This window comes from Thamnophis sirtalis, unplaced genomic scaffold (assembly GCF_051295495.1).
Source record: "Thamnophis sirtalis isolate CommonGarterSnake01/CBP01778 unplaced genomic scaffold, rThaSir2_p1.2 scaffold_6, whole genome shotgun sequence".
Taxonomy (NCBI): domain Eukaryota; kingdom Metazoa; phylum Chordata; class Lepidosauria; order Squamata; family Natricidae; genus Thamnophis; species Thamnophis sirtalis.
The window spans coordinates 67,420,573-67,439,235 of NW_028261386.1; the positions used below are offsets into that span (position 1 = coordinate 67,420,573).

Consider the following 18,663-nt stretch of genomic DNA (forward strand, 5'->3'; position numbering starts at 1 on the left):
CAAAATTTAATCCAAACAATTCTAGACAGTAATATTGCCAGTTCTTAAGGAGGCATGTAAGAGGCTCTAGATCTCTCTCTACATCCATTCTGCTTCAGTTTTGCTAATACTGCAATTGCTTCTTGCTACCTTCTTCACTACTGTTGCTCTTGCATTGCCTTTCCACCATCTCTGATTTTTTTAAGTTTGATGCAAATTGGTCCAAACAGTTTAAAAATCTTCTTCCCTTACACGTTTGTATTTGTGGGGTGAACTTTGATTGTCTTGTGATCAACAACCTCAACAGGTCGGCAGGTGTATCACTTTTAGAGGTAGCAGCAGCAATAACAGTGATGCCCTGCGGTCATTTAATAATCCTTGATTCAATAACTAGCACTGTAATAACAATGGAAGCATACAATTCAATTTAAAAAATAAAGTATAATCTCAGTCAAACAACATATATTAAAAAAACTGAAACTAAGGCCTTAAGGCTTTTAAAAGAGAAGCGTAGGCTGCAAGGTGAATGCAAAAAGGTATCTGACAAAAAATGGTCCCAGGTAGAATTTTCTGGAGATAGTATTCCAGAGTTACAGCATCATAACTGAACAGGACATTTTCTGATCAGTGTCTATTTTAGCATAAAGGAAGACAAGAAATCTTTTAAAAAGCTAATATGGTTCCTTAGAAAGAGGCCAACCATTAATGAACTAATCAACAAAATATGCATTATGTAGATACAAACATCCTTGTCAATGAAAAGAAGTAATTCACTCTAAATGTCAGAAAAGTTACCTGCTGAACAGTCGAATTTCCTCCATTCAAGATAGCAATCCCAAGTTTGAGGGTAGCTGCAACCATTGGTCCCATTTCACCTGCAAAGCAAATATGTATTTTATTTATTTATACATGCATACATACACAGTATATATACATATGCCTACTCTTTCTGTTAGAAAACCAATACAACATTGACAAAATATGTGCATTTGAGTGTATATAGGTATATCTATATGTATATTACAAATAGCTTGTTTTTCTAAACTTTCACTTTCTTTCAGTATCCTCTGTATTCATCCATCAGATACCAATTTTACAAATATTTTTCAACTTAGTATTTTCTGCTCAGTCTGTCCAACCACACATATATGTGGATAAGGAGCACTGGACTGAATAATTAGGGCCAAACTAGTGCTAGCCTGAATTTCAATAATTCTAGCAATGTGTTCATTTAATGCTTATGAGCAGAAGCTGAGTAAAAATTTCAGCAGCCTGAGTAGATACAGAACATGTCTCTTTCTCACTTTGTTGCAGTGCTGTCTTCCCATAACCATTTTATGTACACTGCAGTGAAATTCTCCACTGGGAAATGTAAAAATCAGAAGAAAAGTCCTTAGGAGAAAATAAATACGGTTGACTTACCTTTGCTGGCACTAATTGTCTGCAGGACCATTTCAGCAGCCCCTCGATCATGGAGTCTTGCTTGCTGGTACAGGAGTTTTTGCTTTTCCATTTCTTTTTCCTGAATAAAAACCCCAACCATTTAAATTGAGGGCTTTTCCTAACATCTTTTCTATGAAATTTTTCATACCAGAGGGCTCTATAGCAATTTAAAATTGAAAACAATTGACATGATGGTATAATATCAATCATCGCTTTTACCATACATTTCACAAAATAGGCTTTAGAGTACTTTTTCCATGTAAACTTTAATCAACACAGAATTTATGGTCCTTATATATTCTTTTTCTCAAAAGCCTGCGTTCTACCTGGGGTTGACCTATTCATATTATCTAAAGAATATTCAGGGAACTCTGCATATGTGGCCCAGCAGGTGTGCAGAATTGCAACTCGCATAATCTCAGCCATCATGATCAGAAATGGTAGATTACGTGTTGCAGTTCAGCTCACCCTGCATTAAATTATAACATAGGAATTGCTTAAAACAACCAGCTCATGAGTCCTAAACAAGAAACTTTATAACTAAAGCATATTCCATTAGACCTATTTAATAAAATGCAGATTTACTGAACATGTAAAGGTCAGATTGCATAACTTTCACATTTTATATTAAATTAAATTAATTAGTTAAATAGGCTTTTATTCCAAGTTAAATATATAGGTGGCTAGGTTCCAAATCAGTCATATTTTTTATCCAGGAAGTTATTCTGAAGCATAAATGGTTTTTTTAAACAGAGCAAAATGTATTATGCATTTTTTTTCATCAAACTACTACTGAGGGTATCTATGACTGAGCATTACTGCATGTTTTAAAAACAAACAAAAAGTAGATAGGAACAAAATGTTGATGTTGATTTTCTGCCATGATTATTCAAAAATCTTGTCTTCTTGCTTAAATGTCTTCTTGTAAAATATTTTTTAAAGAAACACAAAACATAACTGAAACATCATTTCAATGAAGTTGCAATGTTACTTCAATGGCATTAAAAGATCTTCATGCATTTTATCTTCTTAGTCCCAAAAATATTTTTTACTTTCCATTGAATCGAACATTTCACTTATCTATGGGGATGTTTTTTTGAAAGCCTTAGGTTTAAATCTTTCTCTTTTTAGCTTTAGTGAACAGAATTGAAGAAATGATGAAATTGGAAGAATTAAGCATCCAAGACAGAGGCCATTTCCCTTCTAGTGATTTATAGCTTATGGAGTATCACTCAGCCATTGTTGTGCTAGAATAGCAGTAATGATGACAGGCTTTACATCATTTCAACAATGTTTGCCATAAAGACACTATAAATCATTAAAGAAGAAATACAGGGGGCTATGGTTAATTCAAAGGAAGGGGGACAGGGAAATGAGGAGGAGAGGGGAGGGGAGGAAAGGGCATTATTTTGATCCTAATCCAAGCCAGTGCTTATTTCTTTTGTAGGGAAAACTCTGATCTAGCAAATTATCTGGATGTAGTAAGAGAGTAGCGATCTTAGCACTTTTCCCTGCAATCCTGTGCAAGCCTATCCTTTGGATAGTTTATGAAGAACATGAGGAGATGAAAACAAAAAGGAGCCATATGCAAACAATACCTCTCTCCTTACATGAATGGGAGGCCCTCAGGAAGATAATTCCATATTTAGTCTGGATCTACCCTGAATAATTTTGCTGATAATATAAGATGTAAGGCAAATAAATAAATAATAGAAGAATCTATATGTTTCATCTTACAGAACACAATCTCCAACTGTCTATAATATGAGAAACATACACAAACACATACCAACACAGATACTGTACATAGACACACAGAGGAAAAAAATCAGACTGGAAACACAGAGACATAGTGACAAAGAACAAGCACAGGTGATATATGCATGTAAATACACTTTCCAGTATTTCTTCTGCTGCAAGTCTTACATCAGTAGACTTAAACATTTCTTATAATTAAAATTCAACTGTAAAATAATATACAAATTATATATAAACGGGTAGTTTTATAATGACTCAACAATTATGGCTACTTATTCCACAAAGGTGTGGAGAGTCATGTTTGGTCAGCATGGACATTAGGCAGGTGAAACATCCATCTCAGGCAACAGTTGATTAAGACAAAAATGAAGCTAGATGTCAGAAAAAGTGCCAGGATAATGTGGCTGAAATGATTATTTTGCACCTTCACTTGGCTTCTCATAACAGGCTACAAACTGTAATGGGTGGTTTTGATTGAGGAGTCCTGAGGATCAGTAAATAAACCAAAAATACCTTAATACTCAGTACAAGCCAAAAATCTACAAAATACAGGGCATAGCAGAAAGAATATCCCAAGCAACCTCTATCATCTCTCTCTCTCCCTCCCTCCCTCTCTCCCTCCCTCCCTCTCTCTCTCTCTATCTCTGTGTGTCACACACACACACACACACACACACACACACACACACACACACGCGTAAGAACTCCACAATGCTTTGGATTAGTTCTTCAATTAATTCTGATTTTAGTCAATAATTGTTACTGTAGACACAGTTTATATAATAATATTCTTTATTCATCTCAAGAATTCAAGCTTTATTTTTTAAAAAATAAAATTTATAATTAGTTTATACTGTTTAAGGTTAACTTATGGAGGGGGCTCATTTAAACATATAAAGAAAAATGTGGTGGCTAACCTTACCAGAATGTCAGCTTATAGTGTAGATGTAGGATGCCATACTTGCATTCGTGTTAATTTTATGGTTCCATTTGTAAATGTATTATGATACATATTGATTTTATAGTAACTGGTTTTTTTTTCATTTTAGCCTGAGTGTCATTTTAATTGTGACTGATTCACACACCATTGGGGAGAAATTGTTATTAATGTTTTTTTCTTTGTGTGCTCTGTAGCTCAAAGATAACAGCTACAAGTTCTTAAAACAGCTTGGCTATGCGCAAGCTTTCACATACATCAAACATCTTTGGGAAATGAAATTTGAGGCATTGTGCAGTATAAGGGAGAGCAGATAGTGAGTTTGAGGAAACAGAAAAAACATGGTCAAGATGAAGTAAAGTGCAATAAAGAAAATTTTAATTCTAATTCACGACTCTGTTGCTAATGAGAGCACAGAAATAAGGATTAATTAGCAACAATAAATCAACCAGCAGTCAAGAAATACACTATAGATCTGCACTTAGGAAAGCAGTTATGGAGGCTTTGAAAGTGATATTATGATGTCAGGATATAACAAAGATCAAACTCATGTAGGCAATGGCTCCCTCTATGACAGTCTATGGAGGGAAAGTTGTACTTTGAAGAAGCAAAACAGAAAAAGTATTAATGTTCTTGAACTTTGAATACCATGAGAATAACATGGACAGCCAAGAAAACAAACCAATGGCCATTAAACAAAACAATCCAGAGTTCTCATGTCAGACAGAAATGAACATACTAAAGCTATTATACTTCAGGCACATTGTGCTTAAACGTAGCTATCTGAAGATATCTATACTGATGGGAAGGGTGGAAGGAAAGAGAAGAGCTGACCATCTACAAATAAATGGTTTCAATTAGGTTCCAATAGCTGCATTATTGGAAAACCTGAAGGACCAGGTTGGAAATACTGGAGAAAAATCAATCTATGTGATCAACTAACAGATGAGACTAACTACAACAGGGGTCTTGATTTCATTGAGGGCTGCATCAGGGTTGTGTTTGACCTCGGAGGGCCGGTAGGGGGATGTGGGGTATGGCCGAGGGCATAGCCATAGGGGGCATGACAGGGGAGTCATGTTGGGGGCACCTGTGGTGGCCAAGAGCTAAGGAAGGACTTTCCTGAGATCCTCACTCACTTTCATTATAATCTCCTTCCTTCCTTCCTCCCATTTCTTCTCTTTCCTTCCCTCTTCTTTTCTTCCTTCCTTTTTCCTTAGTTTTCCTTCCTTGCTTTCTTCCTATCTTTCCTTATTTTTGTCTTCCCTCTTTCCCTTTCTCCTTTCCTGTCCCTTCTTGCATGATCAAATGCAAAAGGGGAAACATTTTTTCCTTTTTTGTTTTAGTTTGTTTTGATAGCCCCCTGCCAGCGAAACTGGAGCCTGATAATTGTTCATGTTTTTTTTTTTTAAAAAAAGTGCTTCAACATAATTTATACTCTTTTTTTTGTCCCTGTAGTGATTCATTGTGGCTTTCGGAGGTTTTCTAGCATCCCAGCTACAAAGAACCCTTCTTATAATTTATGTCTGTATGTATGCATGCCTTTGACTGTAGACAAGTTACTGCAATTTTCTTAACAACATTTTTTGGAAGTGGCTTTGTCATTACCTTATTGCTACAGCTGAGACAGAATGGCCCAAACTGATCCAAATAGCTTTATCTCTCAGGCAGGACTAGAACTCACAGTCTCCCAGTTCCTAGTCTGGTACATTTAACCACTGTATCAAATTTAAGTTTTTTTAAATATCTATCTTGAGTCTGGGAAGTAGACTCTATATCAAATCCTCACCTAAACTAAAATGCATATGGTATTACTAGAATGGGAAGAAAATGAATCCCTGCAGAGTGTTACAAAAAACCCAATTCATCTTTTAAATAAGGAAATACATAACCAAGCCCCAAATAAAACTGTAACATTTACAGAAATGTCAAAGCCCTTTGGAAATTTTTCTATATACATTCAAAAACTGCTGGGAGGGAGAAAATACTTTGGAAAACTAGATGCAATACTTTAATGCAAATATATACATATTTCATTGATTTAACACCATAAAAATCTATCATTTGAAACTTAATTTGCATATAATGTATAGCTCTTGATATGGTTTATAACATTTGCAATGTAATACTACATATATATATGTTTCATAGAACTTTCTTCCTGGTGCATGTAACACTGCAATCTCAAAAATATAAATAATTTCTGCCCAATTTAATTAAATGTCTTGGTTTTGTACTTGTGGTGTCATCATTGGAGAAAGAAATGAAAAGATGACCCACAAGAGAAATGCTGAAGAATGACAGCAGACACGGGCCTGGCTTCTAATATCTTTTATCTAGATGAAAGATCAAAAACACAGAAAACAGCAATTCACAAACAACAAAAACTCTATAAGATTCCTCTAATGGCTCTGCAAGATCTCTCTTCTCTGCTGCTGACAATGCGGCATGCTATGAGCAGAAACCTAGCAGAAAGACACCTTGATTTCAGTCATGTTTATATAGCTATAGAATTTACTGGAATTATACTCTAAAACTTTGCTGGCTGAGGAACTCTGGGAGTTGACGTCCACAAATCTTAAAGTTGCCAAGATTGGAGACCCCCTGCTCTAAAGCTAAGCATGACTTCATACTGAATATTTTGAGAAAAATCTTGAATACTCCAGAACAGGCTTTTACAAAACAATAATTCAGCCACGTTCACAGGACTATAATGGAGACCCACACATCTGCCTTTTCAAGCCTAATGTGATTTCTCATGATGTCCTTCATCCATAGAATCTTTTAAAGAGATAAGGTATACTTTTGATTGTTTTAAATTGGGCAAGAATTTCAATCCACAATATTATGTGTTACTATTTGCTACAATATCATGAGAATCAAGTTACAATGAGGAAAAATAAGATTTGTTTTCTTTGCCACAAGTTGCTAGTTTCCTACAATAATTTCTCATCTTAACACCCCAGTGTTATCTCTTAGTCATTGACAAAAAATGTTCATTCCTTCATTAGTTGTTATAAGTGGAATGCTCTTATAAATTGGGGAAAAAAACCTAAATATTTAAATGCTTTTTTGCAGCTAGCTAAGAAAAGACAGTTTAAAGAGCAACATTAAAAACTCATTCCCACACTTAAACCTTGCTTTCATATTGTAGGATCGCTACAATTTTGTTCTTAAAGTACCTATACCATTTTTATTAAAGATTTATGCAATTTTCATGTCTTTGTTTCTATTGTCAAACACTCTTTTGCCGTGACTAAGGAAATATTAGTCAGAGCAACTTAAGATTTTCTTTTTCATGCATTTACCATATCTATAACCTATAAAAAACCTGGAAAATCAGATATTTGCAGAATGTTCTAAGTTTCAGTATTGTAAAAGTTCAGTAATGATTTAGCATGAAGACATATTATATATAAGAAATATATCAGACTTTATTGGGCTGTAGGCAAATTATTTTCTTGAACACATTATATACATAAACAATATTGTAACAAGAAATTACATGGATTAAGATGGGAATTTCAAAGGTGCTTTTTCAAGAAGCAACTGGACTTTGTTGTTCCTTGAAGACGTTTCACTTCTCATCCAAGAAGATTCTTCCGTTCTGACTAATGGTGGACGGTGGAAAGTTTTATATTCCTTGCAGTCATGTGGTTGTTAGCATTCTTTCTGAGAGTAATTGGGGCCACTTGGAGGTTTATCTGTGATCTCACAATCACTTGAATAGTGCGAAGGACCATGGTTCCTTTGTCCATAGTTCCAAGAAGGTTCTATACTCATTTGCACTATTCAGTCAGAACTGAAGAAGCTTCTTGGAATCAAAACATCTTCAAGGAAAAAGAAAGTCCAGGGTTTTTTTTTGTTTTTTTTTGTTTTTTTTTGGGGGGGGGGGGAAGCACCTTTGGGACAACTATGATCTGGATGACTGAGAATCTCCATAGACATGAAGATTGGAAATAAGAAATATCTTTAATTGCTGTTCAACTTTCACTGTAATCACTGTACTTATATTAACATTAGTTTATCAATCATCTAGCATTTATTGAGTGTAAACAAAAAAGCTTCATCCATCATAGTCTATTATGATTGGCCTAAAAATAAAAATTAAGATTCTAATTACAGCATTGGGAAGTCAGGTGGAAAACTGATCATTTAATTGGAAAATATTCTGTTTTGGGAACTGCAAAGACTTTGAAGTATCAAGGCTGCTTAAGAAAACTTGTCCAAGATGTTGAGTCTAATAAAACTACAAGTCACAAAATTAGCCCCACATAAGCACACAACACATTATTTTACCTTGCTGCGTTGAGATCCTGTGACCTTAAGGAAAGGTGAGGATAAGAAGTGAAATAGCAATAAGAAAACTGTCCAAAGTACTCTGACGATAGCTGATCAACTAAATGCACAGTCCAAATTGTAGTTCTTGAAGAACATTTGCTTGATTCCCCATATGTTTCATGATAACTTAAAAATTAATGCAAACCCCAGAAAAGTTTCAACCTGTAGGGCTTCATTTAACATTCAAATGTTTCATACATTCTCTCCCTCCCTGCAATATATTTCTTATAGAAACCAGGAGTGCCCAAGTATAGATTTATTTAACAGTCACATCACTTTAAAGATATATTTTATTCATCCTCTTAGCTTTTAAAAGAATCTGATATTTAAAATAGTTCAACAATTTTCAGCTGAACAAGCTCCATAAGTCTTACTTGATAACTCTCAAGTAAATTCTAATTATATGAATACTTTTTACTAATAAGGATACTTTGAAAATATACATGTCTTTAACAAAGGTTTATAATAATTTACAAGATGGAAATATAGTGGCAAGTGAAAACGAACAACAAAAAATATGTACTTCCTACACAGACAAGAGTGATTAGTGGTAGCAGACACAGATGAAGGGCAAGGACGAGAATACCAAAGCGACAAAGAAGAGTTCTGAATACAGGAAATTTTAATTTGATTTATATTTTATGTTATTTTTTACGTACACTAAGGGAACAGCAAAATTAAAGCTTTTCTCCTTATTACAGACAAATATATATAATTGCAATGACACATATAATCAACCTTCTTATAAAACTCAGTGCGTTAAAATAATAAGAACAATCTCTAATCTATCATAATTTATATTTTGCTTGCTCCAATATACTTTTCAACATTATGAAGAGAAACAGAAATTCTTACTGATTGGCAAAAAAAATGGGAAGCATCTGAGTACGTAATTAAGCTTTTTCCATTAATAAAATTAAGGTTTTAAATTGTTATTACTTGAGTTCTATAGAGATCCCTGTGTTCCTTTATACATCAAAATAAAGTATTTTATGAACAAGTGTTTTCATAATTCATGAACAAGAAATTCAGTGTAGGGCAGCATTTAACTTTTATAATTTAATAAGTTATTAATAGAATAAATTTAGTATAAATAAGCAATTTTATAATTTGGTTACTTGTAGTTTAAAAAAGACTTTTTACACTACATTCATTAGAAATGAAACAGTTCAAATTCTGCTTTAAAAAACCCAATACTTCAATATCTAGAAGATACATTGGAAACACTGATAGCTGTGCCATATCAATTGATACATTCTCCTATAACTGAATTTCAGATTTGTCTATGTCAATTGTCACTGCTAATTTGATAACGGATTGGATAATAAATAACAGAAACGAAGTGCCATAAGTGTACTTACGTACAAACTGTGACAACTGACTCATCACAGAGCAAGTAAGTGTTAAATGTTTCCACTTACTGGCAAAAAATGCAGAATTATAGTGAGTGATTGCTGTATAAATTTATAGGAGTGATCTCAAAAGGTCTTAGATCCTATCAACAAGGTAGTAACTGAATTCATTAAGATGATAACATCTCTTCATCTAACCCAAAGCTCATAATCACAATACATAGAAGTTTTTAACCCATATTTTTTTTTCAGTGTCAGCTACTTTGCTCATAACTCCACCAAGTGGTTAAATAAAAAAATTTTTTTTGCTTCATATAGAACAGTGTTTTTCAACCTTTTTTGTGCAAAGGCACACTTTTTTCATGAAAAAAATCACGAGGCACACCACCATTAGAAAATGTTAAAAAAAATTAACTCTGTGCCTATATTGACTATATATAAAGTGTTTTTCCCACGGCACACCTTACACTATGTCACGGCACACTAGTTTGCCACGGCACAGTGGTTGAAAAACACTGATATAGAATATAGAGGGGCTGGTCTTATGATAGGTGGCACATATCCAAGAGGACAAAATACATGAATGGCAAAGCAAACTTAAGCCATTCCTCTGGGTATTATTATCTTGATTTATTTGAGAAACACATATTGTATATGTAAGGTGAGATACCTGGGGAATGGGAAAAATAAGAGGGTAGACAGAGTTCACATTTGTATGTTGGACTTAGATAATTTTACATTCAATTATGTAGAAATTGAGGTTACAGATTTGGCTGTCTTTATTTACAGATAATCCTTGACTTGCTACCACAGTTGAGACCAGAATTTCTGTTGTTAAGCAAGCCATTGTCAAGTGAGTCATGCCCGATTTTATGACTTCTTTTTGCCATGGTTGTTAAGTGAATAACAATTGCAATTGGTAAGTGGACCACACTTCCCCCATTAACTTCCCCTTGGTCAAAAGCCAACTGGAAAGATCGTCAAATGTTATCACATGATCTCAGGACACAGCAACCATTGTGAATATACAGTATGCCAGTTGCCAAGTGCCTGGATTTTGATCATGTGAATGTGGGGATGCTGCAATGGTTGTAAGTACAAGGACTGGCCATAAGTCATTTTTTTAGTGCTATTGTAACTTGAAATGATTGCTGACTGAATGGTTGTAAGACAAGGATTATCTGTATATCTTTATAATAACAGGTAAATACTGTAATAAACTATACGGGAGGGAACTCTTAATTTAACACTTTTAAATGATGCAAATCATAGCGGCACTTTTCATAAATATCTAACCAGAATCACATAATACTGGTTCACTAGCATAGGTCTCTTAATACTATCCTTTAAGTTAGTCTTACCCTATAAAATCTTTTACATGCTGGATATAATATACTTTAATACCTAGCAGTAATCACTATGACCATCAGATCATCAGACTGATACTACTTAAATATATTCAGTGAACAAAATCCATAGTCAAGTATTTGTCTTAAAGGTTTCAAACAAGACTCTGTAAATTATTCATCAAAATGCTTCTCAATTGTTATGAAAGTAATGGAAAATACTTTAACTTAGAAATTTAATGTGGTCAGATTTTTAGTATTTTTTAAATATTGTTTTACTGTTATCAGAATAATATTTTTATATTTTACATGTTGAAAAGCATGAACAACAAATGTTGCTACATGAGACACTATGGAATAATGAACAAAATAAAAGATTGAAGTACGCAGTATTAATCTTACTTCAAAGCTCTTCACTTCCTCTTCACCATCATTGTTATCTTCTTCATCATGGCAGCTCTGAAAAAAACACTGTGTTCACAAACTTTTTTTAAAATTAAAATATCTTTGGTTTCAATATTATTTCTGACTCTTATTAAGGTAAAATAAAGCAGAGACTTAAATTGCATACGTATCTTGCATAACGTTAAGGAACTGTTGACAGGATGCTTTGCTGGGTTTGCTACATTATTAGGTTCAGCTGTCAAAGTTATGGTATGTAGTTAATTCCCAACAATTACTTAGAATGTAACAGTTTTTAATGCCATGGGACAATTACATCCCCAAGACTGCTGATGCATCTAGCTCATCTTACAGCCAAGAAATGGTGGACAGAAGGAATCAGATTAATAGGTGAATCAGCAAAGAAGAAGGGGATTTATAATGTTCATTTGATTAGAAAGTATTAAGGTTTGTATTTCAAGTCAAGTAATGATTTATACAAGTGACAAAAAAAAAACTTATGGATTTTGGTGGAAAAAATTACCTTTGCCATAATATCAGCATATGCCATATACAAGTAATCTTCGTCCAATTTACTGTGTTGTAGGAAAAAAACCCAGGTTACAATTATCATTCTAGCTGTTCTGTATCTACAGTAAAATTTGCATGCATAAGAAAGTATGATAAGGCTAATGAAGGGAGATATACATATACGTATACGTATACGTATACGTATACATACATACATACATACATACATACATACAAACATATATATACACACACACATACACATATATATAATTATATTATATACAGTATATTATATATTTATATATAATATCATATGATATATACAGTATATGAGATAGATGATAGATAGATAGATAGTTAGATATTTATATATAGAGAGAGATATATATAGATATAGATATATAGATATAGATATAGATATATAAGCTGCAATAATAGTGATACCGTATATATTGGTGGATAAACTGAAAATTTTAGGTGTTAAAATGCCTCCCAAAAATTGGCTTATCTATAGTTGGGTTTATCTACGAGTACATACAGTAATAATTTTTAAAGTACCACTATTTCCCAATTATAATCACGTATACCCGCATATAAATAGATTCTTGAAATTTTAACAAAAATAACATGAAAAATGCAAGTTGGTTTCTCTATGGGAGGAACACTTTTCATAGTATTTTAGTTAAAAATTCAAGGGTCACCTTATCCATTAAGGGCTTATATAGAAATATATATGGTATGCTGTTTCAGATTCCGGATTTCTAATAACCCAACAGAGAAATATCAATCATGCAATTTCTTTTATACCCTAACCAGTAAGAAAATAATCCTATTCGCTCAATCCTATTTTCTAATTAAATTTGTATAAATGGTTTTCTGCCATTTATTGATGAGAGGTTTTGTAGATATACCTGAATATAAAATTGGATCAAACTATATGAATCAGCCTAATAGTACTTTAATGTTTAACTCCACATCACTTTTTCTAGTGACAATTTTTTTAAGTTTCTATCTATATTTGAAAAGAAAGCAATTTACAAACAATCATTAATATCTTCTCTTTTTTGTCTCACCATTTTTCAGTTAAAGCTGTTCGACTGAATAGTAAAATAAGTTGATGCAAAGGGTCAACTCGCTTAATGCATTCATCTTCTTCTGTTGGTTCTGCTCCAGGTTTCTACAGCAAGAAACAGAAGAGTAAGAACATGAAAAGAAAATGTTTGAGATCTGAGACGTAATTATATTTGGACATTATACTGAGAGCCATCAAACTTATTTCCAAACAAATTTATATTAGGTATGCTTGAGAATATGATCTTAAGATATTTAAATATTAATTGACTTGAATTACATTTCTTGAATTATTATGAAAAACCTAACTCAATTTTTCATAGGTTGCACACCTTCCAAAATGCTATACCATATTTTGAGTCAAAATACATATTAAGCCATACCAAGTCAATTTAGATTATTGATTATTTAGATGTTGTAGATTAATGCACATTAATGCACACATAAGATAGAAAAAAGGAACTGTCAAAGTAAAACAAATCAGAATTAGGCTGATAATAAATCAGAAAGACATATCATTTTGAAACTCAAATGATATATCATAATTATCAATGTTAGAACTGACTTCTATAATTATACTGGCAAATATAAGGCTAGGGTAACAGCTGCAGTGCTGAAAAGAAACAAAAATAGCATATATATTTACAGTTTATGCAACTTGATATAAAAAATTATGGATATCCAAAGTAGCCTCAAAAGGATTTCTTGCAGTTTACAAGAAGCAGGACATATAACTTGTAGTATATCTCTATATTTTTCAACTTTTTTTTTGTGGATGAATTTAAAAACCTCGACATTACCAAAATAATGAGCAAATTCTACCATTTACTAATGGCTGAATTGGCCAGGTTGTATACTGCAATACAATTCAAAACAAATAAACAGTTGAATCTTTAAAAGTTCAATCAATTCTAACATACTGCTAAGTCTTCTATCAACGTATCTTCAAAATAATGGTCTTCTGTTTCCACCCAGGATTTATCATATCCCTGAAGAAAAAGATTGACAGCTCGGTGCCTTAAAAAAAAGTCAACAAAACATATGTATTTTAAAATGTATGCCCACTTATTGAATATTCAAAATATTTACTGTAAAAATATCTATCATTATATACAGAAACAGCATATATTTCTCAACTAATTTATGTGAAGAAGAAATAATGTCCCAGTGAACAGACCTTCAGGCTAAAGAAAGTACTCCTACATCCTTTTCACATTTCTTTTTCTAAAGCTATTAATGTTGCTGAACTTTGCGCTGTGATTTTGTTATGTTTCTCTTCTCTGTAGAGATCGGACATACCGTGGAAGATTATATAGTGGCGCCATTCTGAAGCAAGCCACCACAGCTCTTTTTCTCTGTTTGGACAAGAGTTTATGCCATACTGCCTTTTTTGATCTTTGAGGATGCTCGACCTACAGAACAAAAAAATAAATAAATCAGAAATCACTTCATAGATGCTTATTTATTTTAAAGGCATGAGGCTTCCATCTCACACCATTTACTAGGGAGTAAATTCCATTCAACTGGATGTGAATTAATGTGAATGAAACTGAATTAAACAGTCACTTAGCCCAATCCTCACAGGATTGTTGTGAGGAAAGCAGGAAGAGGAAGGAGCATTAGGTATGTTTGTCACATTGAGTTATTTGTAAACAATAATAAACGCAGGATAAAAAAAATCCAATAAATAAATAAATTTTATTTTAACTTTTGAGTTAATATATGTAGAATTTTGCTTCTAAAATGAAATTTTGTAAATATTAGAACTAAATCAAGTTAGCTGAAGTATAGCCTAAACTCCTTCTAAATACACTGGTCGAGAAACATTTTAATTATTATCTTTTGCAGTATTAACTTTAATAATAGAGAAAACAAGCATTTATATCATCTGAGTAAAATCAAATATTGTATAAGCTACAAACTATGAGTACAATATTTTAAAATTGTACTCAATCTTTGTCAAACTATCGACAATCATAGATTAAATTGTTAAATTCTAGATATATGCATACCCTCTGGGAAGTTTTAATCAACCTGATACCATAGCAATAATTTGCATTTAAATGCAGGTTTCAGAAATTGTATGTAAAAAGGTATAAAAAACAAGGTTAAAGCCACAAAGATTAATCTATATACCTAAAAGAATCTTCTGTTTTGCTCTACATTTTCTGCATCACTTATTATAGGTTAAGAAATTAGGGGGGAAATCTTTTGTTTCCATATACAAGTAGTCATCAATTAATAATTGCTTTATTCAGCGATTGCTCAAACTTTTGATAGTGCTGAAAATGTAGATTTATTACCAATGTGAAATCTTATAATCGTCACAGCATCTCATGGACACATGATCACCATTTGCAACATTCATAGCCAATTGCCACCAAGTGAAGTCAAAGGGATTCCCAATAGAAATTTGCAAATTATTGTCAAATAAAATCATGCTTAACAACTGCAAGTGAGTTGCTTAATGGTAAGTCAGATACAATCACATGATGTTTCATTTAATGATCATATAACTTAGCAACAGTCCCAACTGTAGTTGTTAAGTGAAAACTACTTGTATTGTTTGTTTAGAAAATAAATGTCCTTCTTTTTTGTGGCTCTCAGGTTGTGGAATGCGCTTCCCAAGGAAGCACACTTGCTGATAGAAGAGAATGGATTGCAAGATTCGTTCTGAGTTGATCACTGGGACCAAAGGTTTATTCTTCCAAGCTTTCAGGCTCCTGCTGGACCAATCATCCAGAAACTTATCTCTCTCCAGAATCCATGCACTGGGCTATTCTATGCATAAATCAATTAAATCAAGTACTTAGGAGTCGAGGTTGTGGCAGCACAAGGGAAACAACAATCAAGTTGATGGCCAGCCATCAACATCCCAATTAACAACTAAAAGCTACACACAACCAGGAAGCATACAAATGCAGCACAAATAACAGCCCAGTGCACATGTTCTGGAGAAAAAGAAGTTTCCTGATCTTGGAAGAATAAATTTGTGGTCCTGGTGACTGACTCAGATTGAATCCTGCAACATTATCCTGGGACACATATATTTACCTTCATTTGCAAGAGAATGCAGCTCAAGGTTGAACTTTGGGGTCCTTGGTGCTCTCTGAACTTGTTGGCTTTCTTGTATTATCAAACCAACTAATATCATCAGTGCTAAATATCCCTGATGATGTTACTTAGTTTGGTAATGAAATGTCTGTAAGAAAACCACCAACCTGAGGGAGCATCCCAGCCCACAAAAGTATAGTTGGTCTTCATATTCCCAGTATTTAGGAAAATGAGGAAACTGCCTATTTTTCACCAAATTTTAACTGTGATTTTTAAAATTTATATTGATTTTACTTTTAGAATGTTTTATAATTTTGCCTTTTCTGTAAGTAACCTTAAATGTGCCAACAGAAAAACAGGATAAAAATCCAAAATAGGCAGAATAATCTGTTTTACTGTTTTACTAAAAGAATAGGTAAGGTAATTGCAAGATCATTGTGGATATTTCTGAATTATGCTCACAGCACTTCAGTTTGATTGTCTTCTGAAATAACCAGAATGACATTGACGTTGACGTTGATTTTATTTATATGCCGCCCTTTTCCCCCGAAGGGGACTCAGGGCGGCTCACAACTCAACCAGGGAGGGGGATACAAACAAGAATTTAAAACGACATAAACAACAATGCATAGTTAAAACACAACAGTCATACCAATTCGAGACGGGGGCAACAGTTCTTTAGCCCCAGGCCTGTTGGAACAGCCAGGTTTTAAGGGCTTTGCGGAAGGCCTGGAGGGTGGTGAGGGTTCGAATCTCCACGGGGAGTTCGTTCCAGAGGGTCGGAGCAGCCACAGAGAAGGCTCTCCTCCGAGTAGTCGCCAGTCGACACTGACCGGCGGATGGAATTCGGAGGAGGCCTAATCTGTGGGATCTAATCGGTCTAGTGGAGGTAATTGGCAGTAGGCATATAATTTTCTATATAGAGAATTACAAAGTATTTTTTTCACATATAGGATTCTTGAGATGGTGAGTGGCAAAATGATTAGTAGAAGGCATTACAGATTGAGTTATTGGTTGCCCATTATTATGATACTGCTACTATTTCTGTTTTAAATTAGTTTTCTTTATCCTTCATTTTGCATTTTTGTCCAGGCAAGTATAGTGTAATTTGTCTATTCTATAAAACATAACCATATAGCAATAACAATAGCACTTAGATTTATATACCACTTTACATCCCTCTCTAAGTGGTTTATAGAGTCAGCATATTGCCCCCAATTTGAGTCCTCAATTATCCAACGATGGAAGGATGGGTCAACCTTGAGCCTGGTGAGATTTGAACTGCCAAATTGCAGATAGCCAGTAGGCAGCAGAAGTAGTCTGCAGTACTGAATTCTAACTACTGCACTACCGGGGCTCATATTGCAATAAAAATAATAATTGTACTAATTCTGTTCCTTTGTCGTAGATTTTTTCCATTATTAATGTCATTACATACTAAATACATACTAAGCCCTGCACAGTAGATAATGTCATTGGCTAATATGGGCAGCTATAGATATTGAATAAATAAATATTTACTCTGAACATAGAACAAAATTACAGTATGCCTACATGATTCATCCTAGAAGGATATATGGAAAGTTTGATAGCTTTTTATAGTAAAACAAACTGAAGAACTTAAAGCATACATTGTGAGGACATAAAATAAATTAATTAGTGCACTGAGTAACTGAAATCCAAATAAGGAAACGTGAATGTTATAACTGAGACAAAGAAAGAGATAAAAGTGTAATACAAAAACCCTCAGTCAGATTAAGTGCAAAACTTTTCAAACATAAGAATAAACCAAAGTGTAGCAAGCAAGTTATGAGAAATTGCACCTAAAAAAAGTAATCACAAATCAGATATTTAGAAATTTAACACATCAAAATGCATAAACAAAATTATTGAAGGCAAAACCAATACATTCCTAACATAACATATGAGCATATACTCTATACTTCCCATTCTGAAACATTTCCGTCCACGATTAGAGAAGTTCTGGAAATAATAAAAGAAAATAATACATAAAGTAGAAAAAAAATTTAATTTTACGTATGTGGATAAAAGAAAGAGTATTAAACTATATATAAAAATATGTCACTTGAAAGAGTGTAAATGTTTTTAATACAGCACTTTAAGAAGAACATGGTGACTGTGTGTGGATGAGGATTAATGTTTTCACCCAGATTAGAATATCAATGATTTTCCCAATCCAAAGATATTTTGATGTGAGATTTCATCACATTCAAGTTGCGTTGGTTGGTTGGTTGGTTGGTTGGTTGGTTGGTTGGTTGGTTGGTTGGTTGGTTGGTTGGTTTGTTTTTATTGCCTTGACTTGGTTATGGAAGAATCCCCTGTTTAGTTAAATATAACTCATTTAAGAATACTAAATTGAATTCTCCAAAAGAGTAAAGGAACTTCAAGAGGACATTTCCTCTTCTTTGGGAGCACAAAGTCAATCACAAATTTCAATCAGAATAGA

General features: G+C 33.4%; 1 protein-coding gene across 1 annotated transcript in view; it reads right to left on the reverse strand.

The window, feature by feature from the left end:
* Positions 1-18,663, reverse strand: part of RYR2 (ryanodine receptor 2) — a 276,429-nt gene that overhangs the window by 37,204 nt on the left and 220,562 nt on the right. The window contains exons 75-82 of the mRNA XM_087718053.1: positions 14,442-14,554; positions 14,063-14,159; positions 13,145-13,248; positions 12,082-12,133; positions 11,559-11,615; positions 8,417-8,440; positions 1,402-1,501; positions 775-854 (exon numbers count right to left, since the gene is read on the reverse strand). Of these exons, the coding sequence (XP_087574179.1) occupies positions 775-854; positions 1,402-1,501; positions 8,417-8,440; positions 11,559-11,615; positions 12,082-12,133; positions 13,145-13,248; positions 14,063-14,159; positions 14,442-14,554 (627 nt within the window). The remainder of the gene's footprint in view (positions 1-774; positions 855-1,401; positions 1,502-8,416; positions 8,441-11,558; positions 11,616-12,081; positions 12,134-13,144; positions 13,249-14,062; positions 14,160-14,441; positions 14,555-18,663) is intronic.